Source organism: Scardinius erythrophthalmus (genome assembly GCF_964197995.2).
Source record: "Scardinius erythrophthalmus genome assembly, chromosome: 1".
NCBI lineage: Eukaryota > Metazoa > Chordata > Actinopteri > Cypriniformes > Leuciscidae > Scardinius > Scardinius erythrophthalmus.
This window is the reverse complement of record NC_138221.1, coordinates 32,220,644-32,246,281: the sequence shown is the minus strand read 5'-3', so window position 1 is coordinate 32,246,281 and position 25,638 is coordinate 32,220,644. Positions and strand designations below refer to the sequence as shown.

Sequence of the window (25,638 nt, the reverse complement as noted above, 5' to 3'; positions counted from 1 at the left end):
CTCCTTCTCCATCTCTCTTCACACTGATGGAGCCGAGCTCTCGCCGTAATCCAGAGCAGCATCTCTCCTTCTCCATCTCTCCTTCTCCATCTCTCTTCACACTGATGGAGTCGAGCTCTCACTGTAATCCAGAGCAGCATCTCTCCTTCTCCATCTCTCTTCACACTGATGGAGTCGAGCTCTCGCCGTAATCCAGAGCAGAATCTCTCCTTCTCCATCTCTCTTCACACTGATGGAGCCGAGCTCTCGCCGTAATCCAGAGCAGCATCTCTCCTTCTTCATCTCTCTTCACACTGGAGTCGAGCTCTCGCCCGTAATCTAGAGCAGAATCTCTCCTTCTCCATCTCTCTTCACACTGATGGAGCCGAGCTCTCGCGGTAATCCAGAGCAGAATCTCTCCTTCTCCATCTCTCTTCACACTGATGGAGCCGAGCTCTCGCGGTAATCCAGAGCAGCATCTCTCCTTCTCCATCTCTCTTCACACTGATGGAGCCGAGCTCTCGCCGTAATCCAGAGCAGAATCTCTCCTTCTCCATCTCTCTTCACACTGATGGAGCCGAGCTCTCGCTGTAATCCAGAGCAGCATCTCTCCTTCTCCATCTCTCCTTCTCCATCTCTCTGCACACTGATGGAGTCGAGCTCTCGCCGTAATCCAGAGCAGAATCTCTCCTTCTCCATCTCTCTTCACTCTGATGGAGTCGAGCTCTCGCCGTAATCCAGAGCAGCATCTCTCCTTCTCCATCTCTCTTCACACTGATGGAGTCGAGCTCTCGCCGTAATCCAGAGCAGCATCTCTCCTTCTCCATCTCTCTTCACACTGATGGAGCCGAGCTCTCGCCGTAATCCAGAGCAGCATCTCTCCTTCTCCATCTCTCTTCACACTGATGGAGCCGAGCTCTCGCCATAATCCAGAGCAGCATCTCTCCTTCTCCATCTCTCCTTCTCCATCTCTCTTCACACTGATGGAGCCGAGCTCTCACCGTAATCCAGAGCAGAATCTCTCCTTCTCCATCTCTCTTCACACTGATGGAGTCGAGCTCTCACCGTAATCCAGAGCAGAATCTCTCCTTCTCCATCTCTCCTTCTCCATCTCTCTTCACACTGATGGAGCCGAGCTCTCACCGTAATCCAGAGCAGAATCTCTCCTTCTCCATCTCTCTTCACACTGATGGAGCCGAGCTCTCACCGTAATCCAGAGCGACATCTCTCCTTCTCCATCTCTCTTCACACTGATGGAGCCGAGCTCTCACCGTAATCCAGAGCGACATCTCTCCTTCTCCATCTCTCTTCACACTGATGGAGCCGAGCTCTCACCGTAATCCAGAGCAGAATCTCTCCTTCTCCATCTCTCTTCACACTGATGGAGTCGGGCTCTCACCGTAATCCAGAGCAGAATCTCTCCTTCTCCATCTCTCTTCACACTGATGGAGCCGAACTCTTGCCGTAATCCAGAGCAGAATCTCTCCTTCTCCATCTCTCCTTCTCCATCTCTCTTCACACTGATGGAGCCGAGCTCTCACCGTAATCCAGAGCAGAATCTCTCCTTCTCCATCTCTCCTTCTCCATCTCTCTTCACACTGATGGAGCCGAACTCTCGCCGTAATCCAGAGCAGAATCTCTCCTTCTCCATCTCTCCTTCTCCATCTCTCTTCACACTGATGGAGCCGAGCTCTCGCCATAATCCAGAGCAGCATCTCTCCTTCTCCATCTCTCCTTCTCCATCTCTCTTCACACTGATGGAGCCGAGCTCTCACCGTAATCCAGAGCAGAATCTCTCCTTCTCCATCTCTCTTCACACTGATGGAGCCGAACTCTCGCCGTAATCCAGAGCAGAATCTCTCCTTCTCCATCTCTCTTCACACTGATGGAGTCGAGCTCTCGCCGTAATCCAGAGCAGTATCTCTCCTTCTCCATCTCTCTTCACACTGATGGAGTCGAGCTCTCACCGTAATCCATAGCAGAATCTCTCCTTCTCCATCTCTCTTCACACTGTTGGAGTCGAGCTCTCACCGTAATCCAGAGCAGAATCTCTCCTTCTCCATCTCTCTTCACACTGATGGAGTCGAGCTCTCACTGTAATCCAGAGCAGCATATCTCCTTCTCCATCTCTCTTCACACTGATGGAGTCGAGCTCTCACCGTAATCCAGAGCAGAATCTCTCCTTCTCCATCTCTCTTCACACTGATGGAGTCGAGCTCTCACTGTAATCCAGAGCAGCATCTCTCCTTCTCCATCTCTCTTCACACTGATGGAGCCGAGCTCTCGCCGTAATCCAGAGCAGAATCTCTCCTTCTCCATCTCTCTTCACACTGATGGAGTCGAGCTCACCGTAATCCAGAGCAGCATCTCTCCTTCTCCATCTCTCCTTCTCCATCTCTCTTCACACTGATGGAGTCGAGCTCTCCCTGTAATCCGGAGCAGCATCTCTCCTTCTCCATCTCTCTTCACACTGATGGAGCCGAGCTCTCGCCGTAATCCAGAGCAGCATCTCTCCTTCTCCATCTCTCTTCACACTGATGGAGTCGAGCTCTCGCCGTAATCCAGAGCAGCATCTCTCCCTCTCCATCTCTCTTCACACTGATGGAGCCGAGCTCTCGCCGTAATCCAGAGCAGCATCTCTCCTTCTCCATCTCTCTTCACACTGATGGAGTCGAGCTCTCGCCATAATCCAGAGCAGAATCTCTCCTTCTCCATCTCTCTTCACACTGATGGAGCCGAGCTCTCGCCATAATCCAGAGCAGCATCTCTCCTTCTCCATCTCTCCTTCTCCATCTCTCTTCACACTGATGGAGCCGAGCTCTCACCGTAATCCAGAGCAGAATCTCTCCTTCTCCATCTCTCTTCACACTGATGGAGTCGAGCTCTCACCGTAATCCAGAGCAGAATCTCTCCTTCTCCATCTCTCCTTCTCCATCTCTCTTCACACTGATGGAGCCGAGCTCTCACCGTAATCCAGAGCAGAATCTCTCCTTCTCCATCTCTCTTCACACTGATGGAGCCGAGCTCTCACCGTAATCCAGAGCGACATCTCTCCTTCTCCATCTCTCTTCACACTGATGGAGCCGAGCTCTCACCGTAATCCAGAGCGACATCTCTCCTTCTCCATCTCTCTTCACACTGATGGAGCCGAGCTCTCACCGTAATCCAGAGCAGAATCTCTCCTTCTCCATCTCTCTTCACACTGATGGAGTCGGGCTCTCACCGTAATCCAGAGCAGAATCTCTCCTTCTCCATCTCTCTTCACACTGATGGAGCCGAACTCTCGCCGTAATCCAGAGCAGAATCTCTCCTTCTCCATCTCTCTTCACACTGATGGAGCCGAGCTCTCACCGTAATCCAGAGCAGAATCTCTCCTTCTCCATCTCTCCTTCTCCATCTCTCTTCACACTGATGGAGCCGAACTCTCGCCGTAATCCAGAGCAGAATCTCTCCTTCTCCATCTCTCCTTCTCCATCTCTCTTCACACTGATGGAGCCGAGCTCTCGCCATAATCCAGAGCAGCATCTCTCCTTCTCCATCTCTCCTTCTCCATCTCTCTTCACACTGATGGAGCCGAGCTCTCACCGTAATCCAGAGCAGAATCTCTCCTTCTCCATCTCTCTTCACACTGATGGAGCCGAACTCTCGCCGTAATCCAGAGCAGAATCTCTCCTTCTCCATCTCTCTTCACACTGATGGAGTCGAGCTCTCGCCGTAATCCAGAGCAGTATCTCTCCTTCTCCATCTCTCTTCACACTGATGGAGTCGAGCTCTCACCGTAATCCATAGCAGAATCTCTCCTTCTCCATCTCTCTTCACACTGTTGGAGTCGAGCTCTCACCGTAATCCAGAGCAGAATCTCTCCTTCTCCATCTCTCTTCACACTGATGGAGTCGAGCTCTCACTGTAATCCAGAGCAGCATCTCTCCTTCTCCATCTCTCTTCACACTGATGGAGTCGAGCTCTCACCGTAATCCAGAGCAGAATCTCTCCTTCTCCATCTCTCTTCACACTGATGGAGTCGAGCTCTCACTGTAATCCAGAGCAGCATCTCTCCTTCTCCATCTCTCTTCACACTGATGGAGCCGAGCTCTCGCCGTAATCCAGAGCAGAATCTCTCCTTCTCCATCTCTCTTCACACTGATGGAGTCGAGCTCACCGTAATCCAGAGCAGCATCTCTCCTTCTCCATCTCTCCTTCTCCATCTCTCTTCACACTGATGGAGTCGAGCTCTCCCTGTAATCCGGAGCAGCATCTCTCCTTCTCCATCTCTCTTCACACTGATGGAGCCGAGCTCTCGCCGTAATCCAGAGCAGAATCTCTCCTTCTCCATCTCTCTTCACACTGATGGAGCCGAGCTCTCACCGTAATCCAGAGCAGAATCTCTCCTTCTCCATCTCTCTTCACACTGATAGAGCCGAGCTCTCGCCGTAATCCAGAGCAGAATCTCTCCTTCTCCATCTCTCTTCACACTGATGGAGCCGAGCTCTCACCGTAATCCAGAGCAGCATCTCTCCTTCTCCATCTCTCCTTCTCCATCTCTCTTCACACTGATGGAGCCGAGCTCTCGCCGTAATCCAGAGCGGCATGTCTCCTTCTCCATCTCTCTTCACACTGATGGAGCCGAGCTCTCGCCGTAATCCAGAGCGGCATGTCTCCTTCTCCATCTCTCTTGTCACACTGATGGAGCCGAGCGCTGTGTTAGTCACGTGTCAAACGCTCAAGCACTTCCTGATTAGTCAACGCAAGGGTGTTTCAGTAAATCTCTGAACAAGAGCTCTTGAGCAGATTGTAGAACAGTATTGTTTTAGAGCTATTATAATACATATTTTATTTAAAACAATAATTTTATATATTAGTTTAAATATATATTTATATATTAAATATATATTTATATATTATTTTATTCATAAATAATATAATTAGTGCTGTCAAATCGATAAATTGCATCTAACAAAAGTTTGTGTTTTCATAATATGTGTCTGCATATATTATTAAAAAAATATATACATGTATATTAATGTGTGTGTATGTGCATGTCTGTACCGTAGACATGTACCGTATGCAATATATACACTGAACAAAATTATAAACGCAACACTTGTTTTTGCCCCCATTTTTCATGAGCTGAACTCGAAGATTTAAGACTTTTTCTATACGAGTAGTACATTTAGAAAACAGAAATATTTTTTCATATATATATATATATATATATATATATATATATATATATATATATATATATATATATACTGTATATATATATATATACATATATATATACTGTATATATATATATATATACATATATATATATACATATATATATACGCACGTACAGACAGACATGTATATAAATTAGTATTTAATTCAGCATATTTTATATAAAATATTTGTATATTATATTTTTATTTGTAAAAATATGACATTTAGAATTGTATAAATTTTCTATAAATAACTAATGTTCATTAATATTAATTAATTATTTACTTGTATATTATCAATTGAATAAGGACATAAACCTTCATGAAAATATTAATCACAGTAATAAAGGACTGTCCTTCCTCTACTTACAGAAAAATGTGTATGTTTAAAATATGTCAAATTTTATTCTGCTGCCATTTTTCTTTTTTTTTTTCTTTTTTTTTAACATTATAAAGGTTAAATGAGTTTCCTAATTAAAATTAAAAGTTTGACAAGTCGTAAAGTATTTTTACTGGGAAACACAGTAATTCCAAGATAACGAGAACGCACTATAAACTTTGTCTAAATATTTCTCTTTGTAAGAATGTCTGTCCATTGGCGTTATCAGTGTGATATTTGAACTTTATGAGCTGAACTCCTGAGATGCATTAACAGAACGTCTGTTGATGTTAATAAAGTCAATGTGTTGGTATGTAGAGATGCGTCAGAGCTCTCTTGACATGACATTCCCAGAAGGGAGGTTTGCTGGTTTAGTTCAGGTCAAACTGTGGCGTAAAGGCCCATATGGTGAGCAGGTCAGACTGAGCGCTCTGTGAGAGTCAAGCCTGACCTCTAGTGGTGTCGTCTGTAACAGCAGTCTTCACACAATCGAGGATTAATGGTGCTGGATCAAGTCATTTCGGATAGATTGTATTTACGAGTTGAACGCATATGAACGCCACCACAAAGTCGCAAATACGAGTTAGAAGCTCAGGATTTTCTTTAAGCTCTAATCTTCACGAGTTGAGGGAGTTTCAGTGGGAAATGTGGTGAAATACCACAATATTAATAGGTATTTAGAAGTGGCATTGTCAGGCTTTTTTGTTTAAAGGGGTAGTTCACCCACAAATGAAAATTCTGTCATCATTTACTCACCCTCAAGTTGTTTCAAACCTGTATGACTTTCTTTCTTCTGCTGAACACAAAAGATGATATTTTGAAAAATGTCTGTAACCAAACAGTTGATGGACCCCATTGACTTCCATAGTAGGAAAAAAAAAATACTATGGATGTCAATTGGGTCCATCAACTGTTTGGTTACAGACATTTTTCAAAATATCTTCTTTTGTGTTCAGCAGAAAAAAGAAATTCATACAAGTTTGAAACAACTTGAGGGTGAGTAAATGATGACAGAATTTTCATTTTTGGGTGAACTATCCCTTTAAAACAAAATAAGATAATTGTATGCACAAAATATAACAGCATTGTAATATAACAATACAAAATGTAGCACTAAAGTTGACAGTGGCTTCATAAATTAATAAAAACATAAAAACCGGATGCACATTCTTTGTTTTATAGAAGTAGAGTTTAAAAATCTTGCTGTATTTTTGTGTAATTAATTAAGAGAAAGTACACCACCATCTTGATCCGACCAAAGTGACTTATACACACCTGACGTCATAAGCACGACTTCCCAACTCGTAATACCAACTTCCCAGGAGGACTGGAACGCATCAATATTTTACAATATATTAAATTATAATATGGTATATGTTATAATATCTATGGTATATATGGCAATAAAATGCATTTCATTTAGTTTAAAGTTTAAATAATACAAATATAAAAATATAAAAAAAATAAAATAAATTATAAACAAATTATGAAATTATAATGGGTTTATGTGACGTTTATTATGCTTATCTGAAATAAAATAAACGTATGTTTTGTAATTGTTGTTTATGACTGATAAACAAAAATGGATATGTGAGATGTTAGTTTAGTCCTATGTTATGTTTATTTTGGCTTTCAAATATAATGTTTATAAAATTAAATACTCATTAGATGTATAATGTAACCTATAATGATTAAAATTAGTTAGAATAGCATTTTTATCCTCAGAAATTGTAAGAATCTATATGAGCAATATTGGCCTTGATAGTACTTGTGATCAAAAAGAAGTCTGCACAAATAGTTTTATAATAATACAGTATTCTCACTGAGCTGGTGTATTTTCAGATTGAACACTAACAGTGCTTTTTTGTGTGTGTGTTTACAGTCATGGTTCCTTTGACGAGGTCCTGCCTGCAACCTGTCCACACAATTTGGAAGTTTTATGAAAAAAAAAAATCCTGTTTGAAAATCCCCTCCGACCTGAAATGCACCCTAAGAAACGTGAGCAGAATATGATTGGGAAACGTTCGACCCTGTATTTGCCAACCGTCAGACGCCCTTCAAGCCCGCTCCTCCACCTCCGTTACAGACGTTCAGATCACAGCAGGAGGTGACGGACTGACACACACCTACAGCATCTCGCAAGAACCGTCAGAAAAACAACGGCAACATAGAGGAAGAACCTGATGAACTGAGACAGAAACAAGGATGTAGTGTACAATGGCTGGGATTATCAACAGTTTCAGTGGTGAGGATTCAGACACAACTAAATCGAAGATCTTTACTAATTAAACTTCAGTTTTTTGTTCTCTAAACACTTAAACGTCATTTCACATCATAAGACGTTTTGCAGCATTTGTAGCTAAATAGCATGCAGTAGAAACGTCTTTTTCGGTCAATTACTAAACTAATTATGAACAGCAGAAGTATTGCACTACAAATATGCGAAGAACACTAGTTTGATGTGCACTATTGAAAATGGGATCGACGGCGAACATTATTTGCACATTTTATTGCGGAGAAAACAAAACCCCTCACACTACAGCTACGCAGAGACGCATCTCAGAGGAAGTCCTCGTTTTCAGGCCTCAAACAGAAGCGTTTTAATGAAACAAACGTCCAATTCAGGCCCTTAGTGCCAACTAGACAGCACCAGATTTTAGTTAGTACTCCTATAGGACGAAAAATGCCAACCAGAACACACACACACACTTTAGGCGCTGTCACTTGCGCAAAATTTCGTGGGCGAAAAAGGTCCGTTGTGCATCGCTACAATATTGACTGTACAAAGACCATCTTGAACTTAATGCGAAATCTGTACTAATCTTTGCGTTCTTTTATTATTTTAAACTCATATCCTTTTTTTATTATTAAAGCCACATGTCTGAAATATAAGTTTTCTTGCACAAAAAAACTAGCACAAATTTATAATTTGGTAGAATATAAAATATTTCAATACAAGCATAAATTATATTTATTCTTTGTCAGACTTGGCAACCCTGGTGAACCTTCACAGCCATGAAAAAAGTCAGAGATAATCATTGCATTCTTTTTTTCTATTTCTTTTATTAAAGCCATATGTCTGAAATATGTTTTAAATTCATTGTTAAAAATTGAGTAAAAACTCCTTGGGGATATTAGTCACCCCCATTATTCATTGCATAGATTCCTATTTAAATGATGGTATTTCGTCCGCGAAATTTCGCCAAGCAACTATAAATGTGACGGCACCTTAACAGCCATGTGACCGAGCTACAATTTTAAAATCCTTTTGTTTAAAAACAAAACAAAACTGCGATAATCATTGCATTCTTTTTACTTCAAACTCAATTTTTAATTAAAGCCATATGTCTGAAAAATAAGTTTTAAATTGTTTGTTTAAAAACATAAAGCTCTTAATTAGAAGTTGGAGACTTAAAACAAAATTCTAGTCAAGCAAGGCATAATAAAAGTCCCAAGTTCATTAGCGCTAATAAAAACGGCCTTAGAGACACGCCCACTTCTGTGTTTTGTTTACGTACCTGTTTACACTCCCAGAAGTCCTTGTTCCAAGAACACGCGACCTCGCTGCGGAGCAAAAGAATGTGTGACATATCATAGCCGTGCTCAGAGGGAGGTGGGCCGCTCGGGGGCCGCTTTTATTAGGCGCCACGCTTTACCATTCACTTCAACAGCAACATTTGGGCAATGTTTCGGCATGGCCGTCATAAAAGTATGCGCATACACGCACTGTCCTCCGCAGGTTGACTACAAAGGGAAGCCTTTAGGGTGAATTACAGTAGCTTCATCCGCTGATAAAAACAAACGTTTAGCTTTCAACGCAGCTGTAATGGACAACCTCACTAAATAACTGGACTGCCTGACCATGTATCTCACTGCAGGGAAGCATTGTTGCCGGACGGCGGCCGTGTCATCGCTTTGCTAGAAAACTAACACGGTCTTTTCTTTTCTAATCAAAGGAAGTGCCTCTGTATTCCCATTATGCAATTTGTTAAAACATGAATTCAGGTTATTTTCTTGCATATAAGCTATAGAGGAGCGTGAAATTTTTATGAGAAGAAAAAAAAAAACAAGCGTCAGCTCACTAGTTACAAACATCTTTATATATACAGGATATATCCATATATATTTATATATACATTTTTTTTTTCTTATTTGCCTAATAAGCTCAATGGCAGTCTAGTTATTTTTTGAAGTATGACATGATCATGAGTTATCATATATCAGAAATCAGAAGTTCCAGTCCCGAAACCCAGTTCTGCACTTAATAAATTAGAGCGAAAAAATAAACTGGCGGAAATCAGATTTCCGTGGAAAACGTTATTGATAGCGTAGGGAGAGAAAAAAAAAATGCACGGCTTTTGATTTCTTTTGTGTTTTGGACAGGAAGTATTTGTTATTGCAAAATAAAGTGTGTTGATTGAGCCATGTGCAATGCCTTGGGTAGAAACTGTGTTTGTCTCATTGTTAGGGTGTACAGGAAAGCGTAGAGGTGAAAATCCTTCTATTATAGTAAAGTCCACGCTGTCCGGGACTCTAAACTACAGGGCAGAGAGAGAGAGAGAGAGCGATTGAGAGAGATAAAAACGGTCTTTGTAAGTTTTGGGAATTTGTTTTGTAATCTTTCCTTTTTTTCTGCTTTTTTTATTGTTCATTTGTAATGATTTGTTCTCAAAACTTAGGAGGGCTGAAGCAGCTGTTTTTTTTGCGACACGTAAGAATATATCACTAAATAAAACAGGTGCTTTTTATGGATCAAAGTACGATCAATCTCTATTATACATAAGAAGACAAAAAAATAAGTGTTATCAAGACAAACTTTAGGGGGGGGGGGGCACACGTACATTACTCTTTTTCCTTTTTATATTTACTAAAGGGGGGAGGGGGTTCATTGTGGTCAAGGTTGTGACAAAAGGCATTTTTCCTCCAACCTTTTCTCCGTAGCGATCGATGAATGACGACTTCCTAAGAGGTTTTACGGTTTTTACCAAGCTAAAATGCGGTATTTTTGACTTCACGCTATGCATTCCAGTTTTGTAGGACTTCCATACTTTGGGTCGCCCTGAACCGCCGTAGTCCTTAACCAACTTCCCGCCGGAAATTTGCTGGCTTTTTGTATGTAGAAAATTTCGAATTCGTTTGAAAGTTATGACAAGATCTTCCCTGTTTATGGGAGAGGCTTTAACGCAGCAGGAATAAACTAAAATGCCCGTCGTAAGCTAGAAACTATGAAGAGACGGGAGATGTGATGTGAATTTGTTGTTTTTTATATTTTGATAAACTGGTGAATCTTACAAAAACATGTCATATTTCACTCCAAAATCAAAAGAATAAAAAGATCTTTGGTCAAAAACAGTGCAGAAACATCTTAATGGTCCTAAACAAATAGGCTTAATTTTTATACTTTATACACAATATCATTTATTTTGATTTGGGAGTGAAAAAAAAATCTATATTTCTTAATAAGCTTCACCCAAACAGACCCCCAAACAACGTCGGCGACCAATCAGAACGAGAGAGTTGAAACTGAACCCCTCCCCCTCCGAACTCGCAGCGCCCTCTCCTGGCCCTCCGTGTAAATGACTCTAAATATTTGTTTTGTGATCTAGTGTTAGACTCAGAGCATCATAAAGGTTGTCCCTAAAAAGTGCCTTTTGTTCACAGACACCATCTTGTAATCCTGAGTGCCCATCTCAAAAAAAAAAAAAAAAAACATTAAAAAAACAAAAACAAAAAAGTCCCCTCCTTCAAACTTCTGTATTTCTCCTTCCGCGACTTCTTCAAAGCAGTATATATAGTACTAAAGGAAATCGGTGTGACTTAGTTCCTCTTTTTATTGTTGAATAATTAAGAAAACTGTAAAAAATGACAAAAAAAAAAGACCAAAAAAAAAACTTTCTGTCTTGCTTTTCCTTCCTCTGTAATCTTGTCTTCTGCCTCTTTTGGACACTGGAGTAGTCTATAGTTGCAAAACCATCACCCTTCCCTGTGCCCCTTTTCTATGAACGGAGGGGTTTTAAAATAATAAAAAAAAAAAAAAAGAGTAAGAAAAAAATGTTGTCTGAGCAGAATGCAGTTAGCTCACATGTTATTCTTGTCTGTACGCTTCACGTTGTATTCATACCGATCTCTTCAGCTTCTCCATTGAACAGTTAATGTACGTGAACAAGTTACGCCGGTGAGCTCTGGTGGGCCGTCCGACGGACAGATGGGCGTTTCGGCTGCGAGAACGATAGAGGCCGACCGCTGGGGTAGACTAGGCGAGTTTTTGATCTATTTATTTCTTTTTTGTTACCAAATTCATTTGATTTGCTATGATCTGTTTGTATTGATATTGCATTGAGAATCTGTATTGATGATGCACCTTTTGAATGGTTGTACGTGACCAGATATTTAATTTAAATAATAATTAAAAAAAAAAAGTTCCTGTCTAGACAAAGCACCTTAAAAACGGAGTGGTTTCAGCCCAGGGAAAGCGACAGACAGTTTCGAAGCCCAGCGTTACGAGCCAAACCCTTTAGACCAAAGTGACGCACGCCACAAAAAAACCTAAAAATTAACTTGAAAACTCACCAGCAAAAGCCGATGTGGGCTTAAAGACAACTTGCTTCCTCCCACAAACAAAATATGCAATTGTTTCACTTTCCCGAGTCCGTGAAGCCGGCGTCCGCGTTGGCTGCGATTTATTAATAACTGTAATAAGTGAAAGCCATAGCGACGGACACGTGTTTGGCGCTCTCATCGTCCCTCCCTGGTACTGACCGTCCATTTTCTTTCTTTCTTTGGTATTTACTTTTGTACTCTTTTGTTGAGCGGGGCATTGGAATGCGTTTAGAGTAGCATGAGCCCTCGGCGGCTTCGGTCCTGGTTTGAACTCCTCGAGCGGCGCCCGTCTCAGTCCCACACGCCTTCCAGAGCTCATGGTGAAATGCATGTGTTGATTACAATTTCTTTTCCATAATAAGAAAAACAAGAAAGAGCAGCACCTTTAACTGATTGAATAAAAGGATGTTCTTGACTGTAAAGACGACTCGGTGTGGTTATTTTGATCTTCAGATCCAGTTTAGCCTCAGCGAACTTCCAAGATGATTTAAAATAAGACAAAACAAGCATTAAAATAAGCTAAAAATCAAGGTATTTCTTCATTCACCCCATAACTAATATTTTCTCATTTTCCAGGGTTCCCACGGAAATATGAAGTTGCCTTATCTAGACCTGGAGATGTCATGTAAATGAATAGTATTTTATAACTCCATGTGTGTTTTTATACATTTTGATACTTTTTAGTCATGCAAAGCTCTCAAATGTTTTATTGGATAGAAATTGAAGGGAAATCCTCAATCCTTATCCAGAAAATCACAAACAACTGGAAAAGTCAAGCGGTCTTCGTCTGTTGATGGACAATGTGAGGCCAAAAGATGGGGAGTCAAAAAGTTTGAGAATCGTAGAAATGTATACATAGAAGCCACATTCGGCCGCTCCAGACATGTCGACGTGTCCGCCATCTTTATGAAACTGTTCATTACAAATCAATGCAACAAATGTCACAGCATTGTGCGGCCTACGGCTGTTAAAACCACCACTGGTTTGGTAACATATTGATCACGCACTGATGTAATATGTAAATATATTCACAAACAAACCATTTTTAAGTTACAGCAAGTATTTATTTCATGTTAAATTAACAGTCTATAAATAATTATTTAATGAATTTCCCCCAAGGGATTGTGTTCGGATCACAAACATCTGCTAAAAGGCAAGTTCTTCTAAAGTTCTTTTTTTTAAGTATTAAAGTATATTGTTTACAGAAGTTAGTTAAAGCACTGTGTGTGTGGTCACTGGTTAAAGACTAACCAATTAAAATTGTAACAATAATTGCTTTTTAGAAACAATTATGAACCATTAAAGCTTTTGTTTTGACTAGTACTTGTGCAGCAAAGCAGAAATAAGTCATTTTTAAAAGATTCAAGGCCACCTTTTGTCAACATTTTCTCCAAAAGGTTTTTTTTCCTTCTATTTTTAAAAATATTAATAATATATAACATTTCAATTTATTTACATTCAACAATTTTACATCATTTGTGCACTTCAGCATCAGCATTTATGTGCTATTGAGGAAATTGACCTGAAATCGTCCCAGCTGAGCGTGATCAGACAAGTACAGTCGTCGGCCCCTCTTAAATGTGGTAAATGCTTTTCTGATCGCATCCCTCCCAGTCGACGAGCTCTGAGGAATGAAACCACAGCGAGATCTCCCGCTCCGCTCCTTCCACAGAATCAGAGGCATGCACCACATTTCTGAAGGAATTCAACAGTCATTAAAGTCATTGCATCCATGCCACTCATTTAGGGTTTGACTTTGAACACATAATTACAGCTGAGATTCTTGGTAACGCTTTATAATAAGGTCCCATTAGTTAATGCATTAAGTAGCTTTAACTAACACAATTGTTACAGAATTATTTATTCATCTTTGTTAGAGTAAAACTACCGTTCATTGTTAGTTCATGTCCGTTCATGCCGCATGTCCATTAGTTCATATTGACAGATACAACTTTTGTTTGTGCCCCTATTATGCTTTTTTGAATATTACTTTTCATGTAGTGAATAATATTGCTGTTTGTCAGTTTCAAAGGTCAAAGTGCACGACAAATAAAGTTAATGTCTACTAAAAATAAAATCAATTCTGAACTGCCAAAATGAGTCTTCAGTAATTCCACAGAAAGGCTCATTTACTGTTACATATCTACGTAACAATGTAGCACATTTTCATGATGTCAGCCGATGATCTTCATTGGTTGCTCGTGATAATTTACTTTGACCCTCAAACACTGTAGATGAAGCTGAGGCTGGAAGAGTTTGGTTCATGTTGTCGACAAGACGCTGTTTTCTGCTCTGTGGAAGCAAATACACTTTACATATATTTCCAAAGGATTTATACGGTAAAACCGACGCCATCGTTACTGTTCCCCTCACTGTGTATCCTGTGCTGAGGAAGATCTAGAGCTGACCAATCACAGACTCTGCTAGATAAAAAGACAGTTGTGCTGTATCAGCTTCACCTCCGTTCATAAATCCTCTCCTGTGGCCTCATGGGACAGTAAAGTGTCCATCGTATGCGAACTTCGGAATCACGGCAGAAGTAGTTGGTCATCCGGGCACTTTTCGCTTGCTCTTTTAATATGAATACCATGAATTTAGACACTCCGCGGCTCACATACTTTTTTCCGCATACTATATAGAATGGAAGTGGCATTTTCATACGCACCATGAGTCTTTCAACGAACCATTTTAAGACTCTTTGAAAAATGAGGTGATGTGCAATGTATATTATGAGAAAATGAAAGTGTTTTTGAACTTTGACGTGTGTAAACCTATTGTAGGAGACTTCCAAAGCAAACCTTTAAAGTTGCATAATAGGGGCACTTTAATAATGTGTTTGCAAATATTTAAATAAACATTAATAGATGCTTTAGAAGTAACTTTAAATGTTAGTTCATGTTAACTAATTGTAATGTTAACAAATGGAACCTTGTTGTAAAGTTTTACAAGATCTTTTTCTTGATTTTTTTTTTTTTTTTTTATGTTACTACCAGGAGTTTTTGCAAAAAAAAATAAAAAATCCCAAAACAACCATTTCTGAGATGATAATCAGATGCAACTCGGTCAATTTAACAACATGAAATGTGGTGAGCTCATGTGGCAATAATATAGTACACTACTGTTTGAATATCTATTTTTTCATCTATTTCATTTGTTTATTTTTTCTTTAAACAAATGTAAAAAAGAGTTTATTATTGAACGTAACATTTGAACATTTAAAAAATATATAATCACTATAAATATATAGTGTGCAGTACGCTAGTTCTCATAATGAGTGTGTGTGTGTGTGTGTGTGTGTGTGTGTGTGTGTGTGTGTGTAAGCACCTGCTGATGTGAATGCTGAAATCTCCTCTAATAGTTCCAGGTGAAGCTTCAGCAGGGTCAGTGTCTCCCACCAGCATACGGGACGACCTCACCACATTATGCCCCTCCCACACCTGAAAACAAACCAATGAGAACTACTCAATCTTTATGACAGAATGTTTTCAAACAGTTTGAAGAACACAGTTTCAGACAGTAGTATGCTATACCTTTTTCTTCATTGCATATTTAATTAGGCGAGTGGCATCTACTTCTCATTTAAAATGTAATTTTGTATTTTGAATAAGTTGTGTAAAACTTACTTTTGGATGTTCATTAATCACATTGGAAATCAAAGTAAATTGCACACAGTATCTTCTGGTTGGACACATTTTGTCAAATGCATTAGGGGTTTGCTCTCTTTGCATCCTGCAGAAATAGTATTACAGCTGTATGATATTCATAACTGGTGGTTACTGTACCATGGCGACTACAGGGCCAGAGGTCATGTAATACAGCAGGCTGGAGTAGAAGGGTTTCTTCCGCAGCGAGATGTAATGCTGAGCTAAAAGCTTGTCAGAAGCCTGAAACACACACAGACACATGATGTACAAACACGTCACACACACTCATGAGCGTCTTGTGTGTGTATCACGCACCTGCAGCATCTTCAGACCCACCAATCGGAATCCTCGCTGCTCGAAGCGCTTGATGACATCACCGATCAGACGCCTCTGAACGCCATCAGGTTTCACAGCGACCAAAGTGCGTTCTTTAATGCCCGACAGATCTAAAGCAGTTCAAGAACATGTCAATACATGTCAGTTTTCATGGCAACTACTCACATTATTATTTCAGATTAATGATAAATTTGTTAAGCAAACAGCGCCATCTACTGCCCAAGGGTGAGACAATAGTGTGAGTGTATATATACACTCTCTGCACGTCCCTGCTAAAAGCTTCCTGCCATTAACATTGTCATTGTCTCTCAATATTGGTAATTTATCAGCATTTTGAATATTCATTGCAGGAACAGTGATATTTCATCTGTTATCATCAGGAAAATGACATGTATCACCTGACCATCTCTTACAGGGATACTAACAGTCTATTAAGAAAAGTTCCTGCAAACGTGACAGACACGCAATCACTTACAGTCGTTCCTTGAAGCTTTATCAAATTAAGTTGGTTCCACACACACACACACACACACACAGACAGACACACACACACACACACACACACACACACACACACACAGACACACACAGACACACACTGACTCACATTGGCCTTCAGAAGGACCAATCACACACACTGTGAAGAGGGAGTTGGAGGTCACCACAGTTAGTCAGGTCTAACTAGTACCAGTCTGTAGCAGTACCACAGTACAGTGATGTATACAGTGGTAATACTGTGGTACCTTTAGGCCTATATGTATTAATTAAATATAATATATTTTATAATATAATGTCATTTTAGTTTTATTATAGTTTTATCATTTTGAATTAGCTTTTATTTGTACAGTTTCCATGTTAATTTGAGTTTAATTGTTAGTAATTCCCCATTGTGCTTGTCATTTAATTAGGTTTTTTAAATATCGCTATTTAGGTTTAAGATTAATATTTCAGTTTTAGTTCAGATTTAGAGGTATTTACAGTAGTCATCATTTGAAGTGGATCAAAAAAGTTCATCAAAGTTGTCCTAAGATAAGAACGGGTTTGTTAAAAATTCATGTATAACTTTGAAGAAAGGTTTTGATCCACTTCAAATGTTGACTTGTATTTCTATTTAATAATTTTAGTTTTTTACCAAGGCAACATTTCTTGTTTTCATTTAGTTTTTTTTTTTTTCCCAGCTTTATTTAATTTAACTGAAATGTAGTAATATGTGCAAACATTTTGGTGGATTACAGTTGAAGGAGTGTTAAGTTTGAGATGTGAGTATTTTTATGCTCATGTGTAGTTTTTGTCTTTGATTTCAATTTCAGTGTGTGATACAGAAAGCCATTGCAATCTTGACCTGCGACACTAAATCTTTTAAGTGTGAGACGACACCACTTGCACGAGCTCCTAATGTAGTCAGCACTCACCCACGTGAGGACGCAATAACACAATTAACCAATCACTGATCGCCTGAGGACAGAGCACATATACTGTATCCTAGAGATAAAACTGGATTTAAAAAATATAGCCTAGCAAAATATATCGAATTAGCCTAATTCGATATATTTTTGTAATGGCTGTAACAAAATACTGGTATCATATGGTTCTGGTACATTCGTTTAGGCCTATAGGCTTAAGTTATACAGCGTGGCATAATATTAAAATGATCAAATTCAATCATATCATGGTCGTCGAGGTATTTCAATGGATACGTTAGGCCTACCATGAAATGTTTCCAAAATCAGCCTATCAAAAAGTAGGCTACCATGGAAGAGCAATGTGATTCAAATATAATACAACCTTACTAAAAGAAAATTACCCGCGTGATGTGTACAAAACTCATCGTAGTCCAGTCTTTTTTACTCGTTGTTAGTGAAGCATTACTGGTACACATCCTTGAATATGTTACTTCCACGCTAAAAGGTCAATAAAATGCTACTGTCATGATACTTTTAATTTTCCCTGTTCTAAAACTTCTCCATAAAGAGCACTTTTATCACTAAACCTGTTTGTTCTCCACACAGAGAGAGAGATGGATGTAAACAGACCTGTGTCACTGCTGAGGCTTCGCGCGTGCCCGTGTCCCAAAGCGCGCGTGGTGGAGCTCAGTGTGGCCGCTCGCGCTCCGTGGACGCCGAGAGCAAATCTCACAAACATCATCTTCATTTCCAGGTCAAGCCCTTCTCAAAACTTAACCGAGCAGCGCTTTTACAACTCCGAAACTTAAGAGCGGTCCGAAACTTTTAACCCCCGGACCGTTACACACACGCGCGCGCGCGCGGTCATTCACCTGACAGGACAAAGTCAAGCGACCAGTCACAGTATGTGCAGATGAGGAGCGCGTGTGTGTGTGTGTGCGTGTCATGGGAAGAAGAGACCCGCAAACTACAGTGTAATTACTGCTCATCACGTGCACAAACAGGACCTCTTAATTAACACCATTTCCTGTTCGGAGAGGCATGAAAGATAGACGCACAAAAATGCATAAACCATATGAAAAAGACAGCTAAACAAAAAACGGAATTGAATTAAGAGCTTGTTATTTAAATTATTTTTATTCTCTAGAAATAATATTTTGTCAGATTTTATGTTAACTTCAGGGGACATTTTGTTTTAGCTATTCTGTCCCAAAAGTGAAGTGAGGTCGAAAGACAAGCACACATTAATCGATTGCTGGCAGGGAGACAACACAATAAATGTTAGCCTTTGGAGAACAAACACAAATAGAACTGACTACTTTTGATCATGTCAAACAGGATTAAATCCCATTAACTGATCACTGACAGTAGAGATGTAGGCTACGTGTGAATAATTCTACTAGCCTTGATCACTGATAATGTGAGACAAATGTGAGAAATTACAAATGATTCAGTTAGTGTTAAGAGACTTTAACGTTCAGCTAAACTTAGCATGTTTACTCAAGTAATCTTAAATCTTTATAAATGAGTGAGGGAATGTAAATATACATCATCATTGACCACTAGAGGTCGCAGTTTACATACTTTACTAGTAACAATTGTTATTGCATTAATGCACTTAATTTAATCACATTCGTTAAGTGATATTGCATGTGTAATTAAAATGGCTATATGACTATATGATTAGATGTGTCATTTTAAACGAGGTCAAGATTTATTGCAATATAAATTACACACACACACACACACACACACACACACACACACAGAGAGAGAGAGAGAGAGAAAATAAAAAAGTCTTGGCTGGAAGAACTGGCCTCAACTTGCCTCACATGAAGGCAATGTAAACAGAGACATCACACTGGAATGAGAAGTTTAATAGGATTCCTGGTAACACTTTACTACAAGATCTCGTTACTTAACGTTAGGTTAGGCGATCTGGTGGAGGAGGCGTGTCTGCAGACCTCCAGCACCGAGCCCAACTGGAGCTGCAGAGCCAAATGAAGTCCAGCTCCCTCTCTCTGAATGTAATGGGTGGAGTTTGACCTTGTCCAGCTGGCCTGCTCTACCTCTGTGGATCTAAAGGGGTGGAGTTATATTCAGTGATTAGGGTTAGGGTTTGGTTGAACCGTCTACATCAAGCTCCACCCATTGGCTCTGCAGCCTCTGGCAATCAGTAGCCCCGCAGCACTACCCTAAAACTCGCCCTTAACCCTCTGGGGTCTGGGCTGTTTTTGGGGCCCTTGAGATGTTCTGACATGCCCTGACATTTGTGCTTTTTTCAGTTGCTTATAAACATATTAATGGCAAAGGTGTAAATTCACTCTATAAAGCACAAACAGGGCTACCATAATATGTGAGCCATGTGTATGTACATGTTTTCATTTTTGAGAGAATAATGTTTATGCGTGGTTATTGAAAAAAATAAAAAATAAAAATTCTGAAATAAGGCCACAAAACACATAGTAAATATGTGTCAATAAGACTTTTGACAAATGGATGTCCTCGCCTAGTGTTTTTTCTTCAAAATTATGTGAAAATAGTCTTGCTTTATCGTTCACATAAAACCATACATTGATTTAAATTGATGTAAAACAGGTTTTGCTTGGAAAGCCAATATGCGAGGGGGAGGAGTAGTTTACACCTTAGATTACAGTGTCCCACCCACTTTGCATAATGATGAGCCATTCACTCAGGTGTGAAACTGACTGAGCCACAATACAAGAACAACAGATATATTTAGAAGACTTATATTGACCATTTAAGATTTTGCTTACATCTATCTTGTAAATATGTTTTGCTATTTTATTAAAAAGGTTACAATTACAACAATAATTACAATTTCAACAATATTTCAAGTGTACTCTTTCTTTGTAAAAAAAAAAAAAAGATTATAGGCCTACATTTTATCTATGTATTCATATTTCAGTCGATTTTTACTCATCTCAGTAGCAATTCAGTTTGCTAAAACATCATCATTCATTCACACACGCGATTTAAATTTAACTTCTGGCAAAGATGAAGTTGACGATAGGCTATTGACTCGCGATCTTCGCAGTAGGCTAGTGTTTTGGATGGTTTGTTTAGAACCAGCTTTCTGTAAATATATTTCACATTTTTTAGACATGTGAGGCGAGTATAGGCTACGGTCTGGTTCATGATGATCTCCAGTTCAAGCACCTTATGTTGTGATTGCTAGCCTATATTTACTTTAAATCCAGGAAATTTGTTAATGAAAAAATTATTAAAATTAAGATACAATTGATACAAAACGAAATTCGTTTTAAAGAAAGGATTTGTACTTTCTGTTTTGAGGTCTCTGTGAAAGTTTGAAAGTCTTTTAGTGCTTTTTTTAGAGCGCTCGCGTCCATAATGGAGAACTGTCACGTAATATTGTTTTTTCCTCATAAATGCGAACACGAAAAATAAAAGACAAAAGACTTTTAAATAAAACTTACTCTGAAATTGTGTTCTCGGCGGAATTCGCTCTTCAAAATGCTGCCGTTCGTCCTCTGAGGAAAAGGTGCATTCTTCCTCGCTGTCCAGAATCATCTGAAGGGAGTCTTTATTACCGGAGAAGCGTGTCATACTCAAAACGCGATGAACTATCAGTCTGAAGTCTGATGAACAAACTGTGTTTTTATGGCATTGATCGGGGGGCGTATGCGATGCATACTAGATCAGGTAAACTATTTACATGTGAATCGCGCCGGGGGCGGGGCGGCTGCAGCTCATTTAGAGATAATGAAGGGAGAAGGAAAAACGGTACCTCTCCTTGCTTTCAAAGGGATTACATGAGTTAAAAACATTTGTTTTTTATATAAATTACTTCATTTAAAAGAGGAGATTTCAAGCTTCATAAAGACATATCTCACGTGCCTGTGTGAGAAGTATTCGCTGAGTTATGATTCATTTTCGGACGCGTTTCAGAATGGACTACACGGACAGAGAGAAGGCAGAACTCGCTTCGTGATTATTTTTCTTTATTTGGCAAAAAGCACAACATTTTGTTTTTATTGTGAGTATACACAAAAATAATACACATTTAACAGAATCGATTGATGTATGAAACTTGTTTTATAAAATCAAAGTCAAAAGAGTATTTGGGGTCTCAATTCAACTCATAAGGAAAAAAGCGAGCAGATCACGCCGGCGTGATCTCCGACCTCTGAGGGTTAAAGGAGAACTCCGGTCAATTTTAACATTGAGCTCATTTTTTTGTACATTTGGAGTGCTGTCAATACAGAGAACAACGACAAAAATCAGTGTTGCCTACACCGAGTTATTCTATTTTTAAAATTTGCACCCTGTTGACTTCAATGGGGCAAGTACTAAACCTGTTTTTAGCCTCTTAACATCCTTGATGTGTCATTACAAGTGCACAGGTCATGTGAGTGATTCCTTCAGAGTGATCACAGGTGAATCTGACTGCAGTAGATGTGAAAGATATGTATAAAAATGATGTTATTTAAGCCAGCGCAAATACCTGTGTTTACATCCTGTTTTTCGGTTGAAGTACAGAGTAGTCGATTGCCGAGTTCACGCGTGTGATCATAGGTAACTAAACCTATGCACATGAACTCGGCAATCGACTACTTTGGACTCCAAATGTAAAAAAAAATTAGCTCAATGTTAAAATTGACCGGAGTTCTCCTTTAACACGCCTCCATAGAACAACCACACTAAACTCACCATTTCATCAGTTAACTGAAAACTGGCTAGATCGCAAAATCAGCATGACAGAAGCGAATGGTATTTACTTAAAGACTTAAAATATTAATTCACTTCAGAATGAAAATTTCCTGATAATTTACTCACCCCATTACGTCATCCAAGATGTTCATGTCCTCCTTTCTTCAGTCAAAAATAAATTAACGTTTTTGAGGAAAACATTCCAGGACTTTTCTCCATATAGTGGAATTCAATGGGGTCCAATGGTTGAAGGTCCAAATTGCAGTTTCAATGCAGCTTTAAAGGGCTTTACACGATACCAGCCGAGGAATAAGGGTCTTATCTAGCGAAACAGTCTGTCATTTTCTAAAAAAATAAAAAAATAAAAGAAAAAAATAAACATTTATATACTTTTTAACCACAAGTGCTCATCTTACACTATACTCTGCGATGCGTCACCCATTACATAATCACATTGAAAGGTCACGCGTGTTCTGGGTCAAAAATGTAGAGTAGGGTGAAAAAACATCGCTTTTTCTCCTCCAACTTCAATATTGTCCGACACCGTTATTTTACCTTTTATTTATTATGACCGCCGCTAGCGTAGCTAGCGAAAGCGGTCATATAGGGATTGTCAAAGTTTTTTTTTCTTTTTTTTTTCGTCACCTTACTGAATTTTTCGTCAACGATACCAGGGACACCGAAACACCGGGGAACATGAAATTTGGTGGGCATGTAGCCCCACTAGACTTGTACGGAAAAATTTCGTTTGGTCCTCGGGGGCCACCCCCCCCCCCCCCCGCGCTGGGCCCCCCCAAACCCCAAAAAATGCAGTTTTTCCTAAATAACTACCTGAACCGTGGCACCGAGGATGAAGAATTTTTTATGGTATGTTGGTCTACTAGACTTTTACGAAAAAATTTCGTTTGGTCCCCGGGGGCCACTCCCCCCCCCGCGCTGGGGCCCCCGTGAATTTTTCGTCAACGATACCAGGGACACCGAAACACCGGGGGAACATGAAATTTGATGGCCATGTAGCCCCACTAGACTTGTACGGAAAAATTTCGTTTGGTCCCCGGGGGCCACTCCCCCCCCCGCGCTGGGCCCCCCAATCCCCAAAAAATTCAGTTTTTCCTAAATAACTACCTGAACCGTGGCACCGAGGATGAAGAATTTTTTATGGTATGTTGGTCTACTAGACTTTTACGGAAAAATTTCGTTTGGTCCCCGGGGTCCACTCCCCCCCCCCCCCCCCCGCGCTGGGGCCCCTGTGAATTTTTCGTCAACGATACCAGGGACACCGAGACACCGGGGAACATGAAATTTGGTGGGCATGTAGCCCCACTAGACTTGTACGGAAAAATTTTATTTGGTCCCCGGGGGCCACTCCCCCCCCGCGCTGGGCCCCCCAAACCCCAAAAAATGCAGTTTTTCCTAAATAACTACCTGAACCGTGGCACCGAGGATGAAGAATTTTTTATGGTATGTTGGTCTACTAGACTTTTACGGAAAAATTTCGTTTGGTCCCCGGGGGCCACTTACCCCCCCGCGCTGGGGCCCCCGTGAATTTTTCGTCAACGATACCAGGGACACCGAAACACCGGGGAACATGAAATTTGGTGGGCATGTAGCCCCACTAGACTTCTACGGAAAAATTTCGTTGGGTCCCCGGGGGCCACTCCCCCCCCGCGCTGGCCCCCCCCAAACCCCCAAAAATGCAGTTTTTCCTAAATAACTACCTGAACCGTGGCACCGAGGATGAAGAAATTTTTATGGTATGTTGGTCTACTAGACTTTTACAGAAAAATTTCGTTTGGTCCCCGGGGGCCACTCCCCACCCGCGCTGGGCCCCCCGTGAATTTTTCGTCAACGATACCAGGGACACCGAAACACCGGGGAACATGAAATTTGGTGGGCATGTAGCCCCACAATAGATTTTATGGGAAAATTTCGTTTGGTCCCTGGGGGCCACTTCTCCCCCCGCGCTGGGGCCCCCGTGAATTTTTCGTCAACGATACCAGGGACACCGAAACACCGGGGAACATGAAATTTGGTGGGCATGTAGCCCCACTAGACTTTTAAGGAAAAAATTTGTTTGGTCCCCGGGAGCCACTCCCCCCCTGCACTGGGCCCCCCAAACCCAAAAAATGCAGTTTTTCCTAAATAACTACCTGAACCGTGGCACCGAGGATGAAGAATTTTTTTATGGTATGTTGGTCTTAAGGGCCCACATCAACCTAGCCCATAATCTATTGTCAAAGTTTTTTTTTTTTTTTTTTTTTTTTTTTTTTTTTTTTTTCTTCGTCATCTGAATTTTTTGTCAACAATACCAGGGACACCGAAACACCGGGGAACATGAAATTTGGTGGGCATGTAGCCCCACTAGACTTTTACGGAAAAATTTCGTTTGGTCCCCGGGGGCCACCACACCCCCCCCCCACCCCCCCCGCGCTGGCCCCCCCCAAACCCCAAAAATTCAGTTTTTCCTAAATAACTACCTGAACCGTGGCACCGAGGATGAAGAAATGTTTATAGTATGTTGGTCTTAAGGGCCCACATCAACCTAGCCCATAATCGATTGTCAAAGTTTTTTTTTTTTTTTTTTTGTCATCTGAATTTTTCGTCAACGATACCAGAGACACCGAAACACCGGGGAACATGAAATTTGGTGGGCATGTAGCCCCACTATATATTTTACGGAAATATTTCGTTTGGTCCCCGGGGGCCACTCCCCCCCTGCGCTGGGCCCCCCCAAACCCAAAAATGCAGTTTTTCCTAAATAACTACCTGAACCGTGGCACCGAGGATGAAGAAATTTTTATGGTATGTTGATCTTAAGGGCCCACATCAACCTAGCCCATAATCACTCATTTGTGATTTGCGCCCCTCCCATAAAAAATGAAAATGCAATATTATTCTGCTTTAATCGCCCCTATCTTCAGTTCAGATGTTCAGAACTGCACCATATTTCATGTGTATGGGGGTATGCTAAGTTTCGTAGAATTTCATCCATGGGGGGGTATAAAATAAATTCATTTATGTGCACATTTAGTGACTGTACACTCATCGGCCTGTAGATGGTGGTGTTGAGCGAAGGGTTGCTGGTTTAGGATGATACTGTCACACACACACATGCAGGAATACAAACAAACGCAAGCATGCACACACACTGACATCCACACGCACAGACACACACCCACACACACACATACAAATCCACATGCACAGACACACACACACAAACGCGCGCACACATGTACGCACGCATACACACACACACACACACACACACTATGAATACATTTCATCAGCGTTATGGACATAACATGAAATACACACACTTTACAAGTGTCCTACAAACTCTGTGAATTATTAAACAAACTGCCGATGTAGCATGAAAAAGACTTGCTTGAACCTATTCT

The 25,638-nt window shown here is 40.5% G+C and overlaps 2 protein-coding genes across 2 annotated transcripts in view; one reads left to right on the top strand and one right to left on the bottom strand.

The window, feature by feature from the left end:
• nfixb (nuclear factor I/Xb) overlaps window positions 1–9,615 on the top strand; it is a 186,091-nt gene extending 176,476 nt beyond the window's left edge. The window contains 1 exon segment of the mRNA XM_081375246.1: window positions 7,445–9,615. Within this exon segment, the coding sequence (XP_081231372.1) occupies window positions 7,445–7,459 (15 nt within the window). The 3' untranslated portion in view covers window positions 7,460–9,615.
• A 3,233-nt stretch (window positions 9,616–12,848) lies between these two features.
• nme4 (NME/NM23 nucleoside diphosphate kinase 4) lies at window positions 12,849–18,535 on the bottom strand. The gene is made up of 5 exons (XM_081375132.1): window positions 18,176–18,535; window positions 16,122–16,252; window positions 15,945–16,046; window positions 15,487–15,599; window positions 12,849–13,857 (listed from the first exon to the last, which is right to left on the bottom strand). The coding sequence occupies exons 1-5, from the start codon at window positions 18,291–18,293 to the stop codon at window positions 13,737–13,739; spliced, it is 585 nt and encodes a 194-aa protein (XP_081231258.1). The 5' UTR covers window positions 18,294–18,535; the 3' UTR covers window positions 12,849–13,736.
• Between the last annotated feature and the right edge of the window lie 7,103 nt (window positions 18,536–25,638).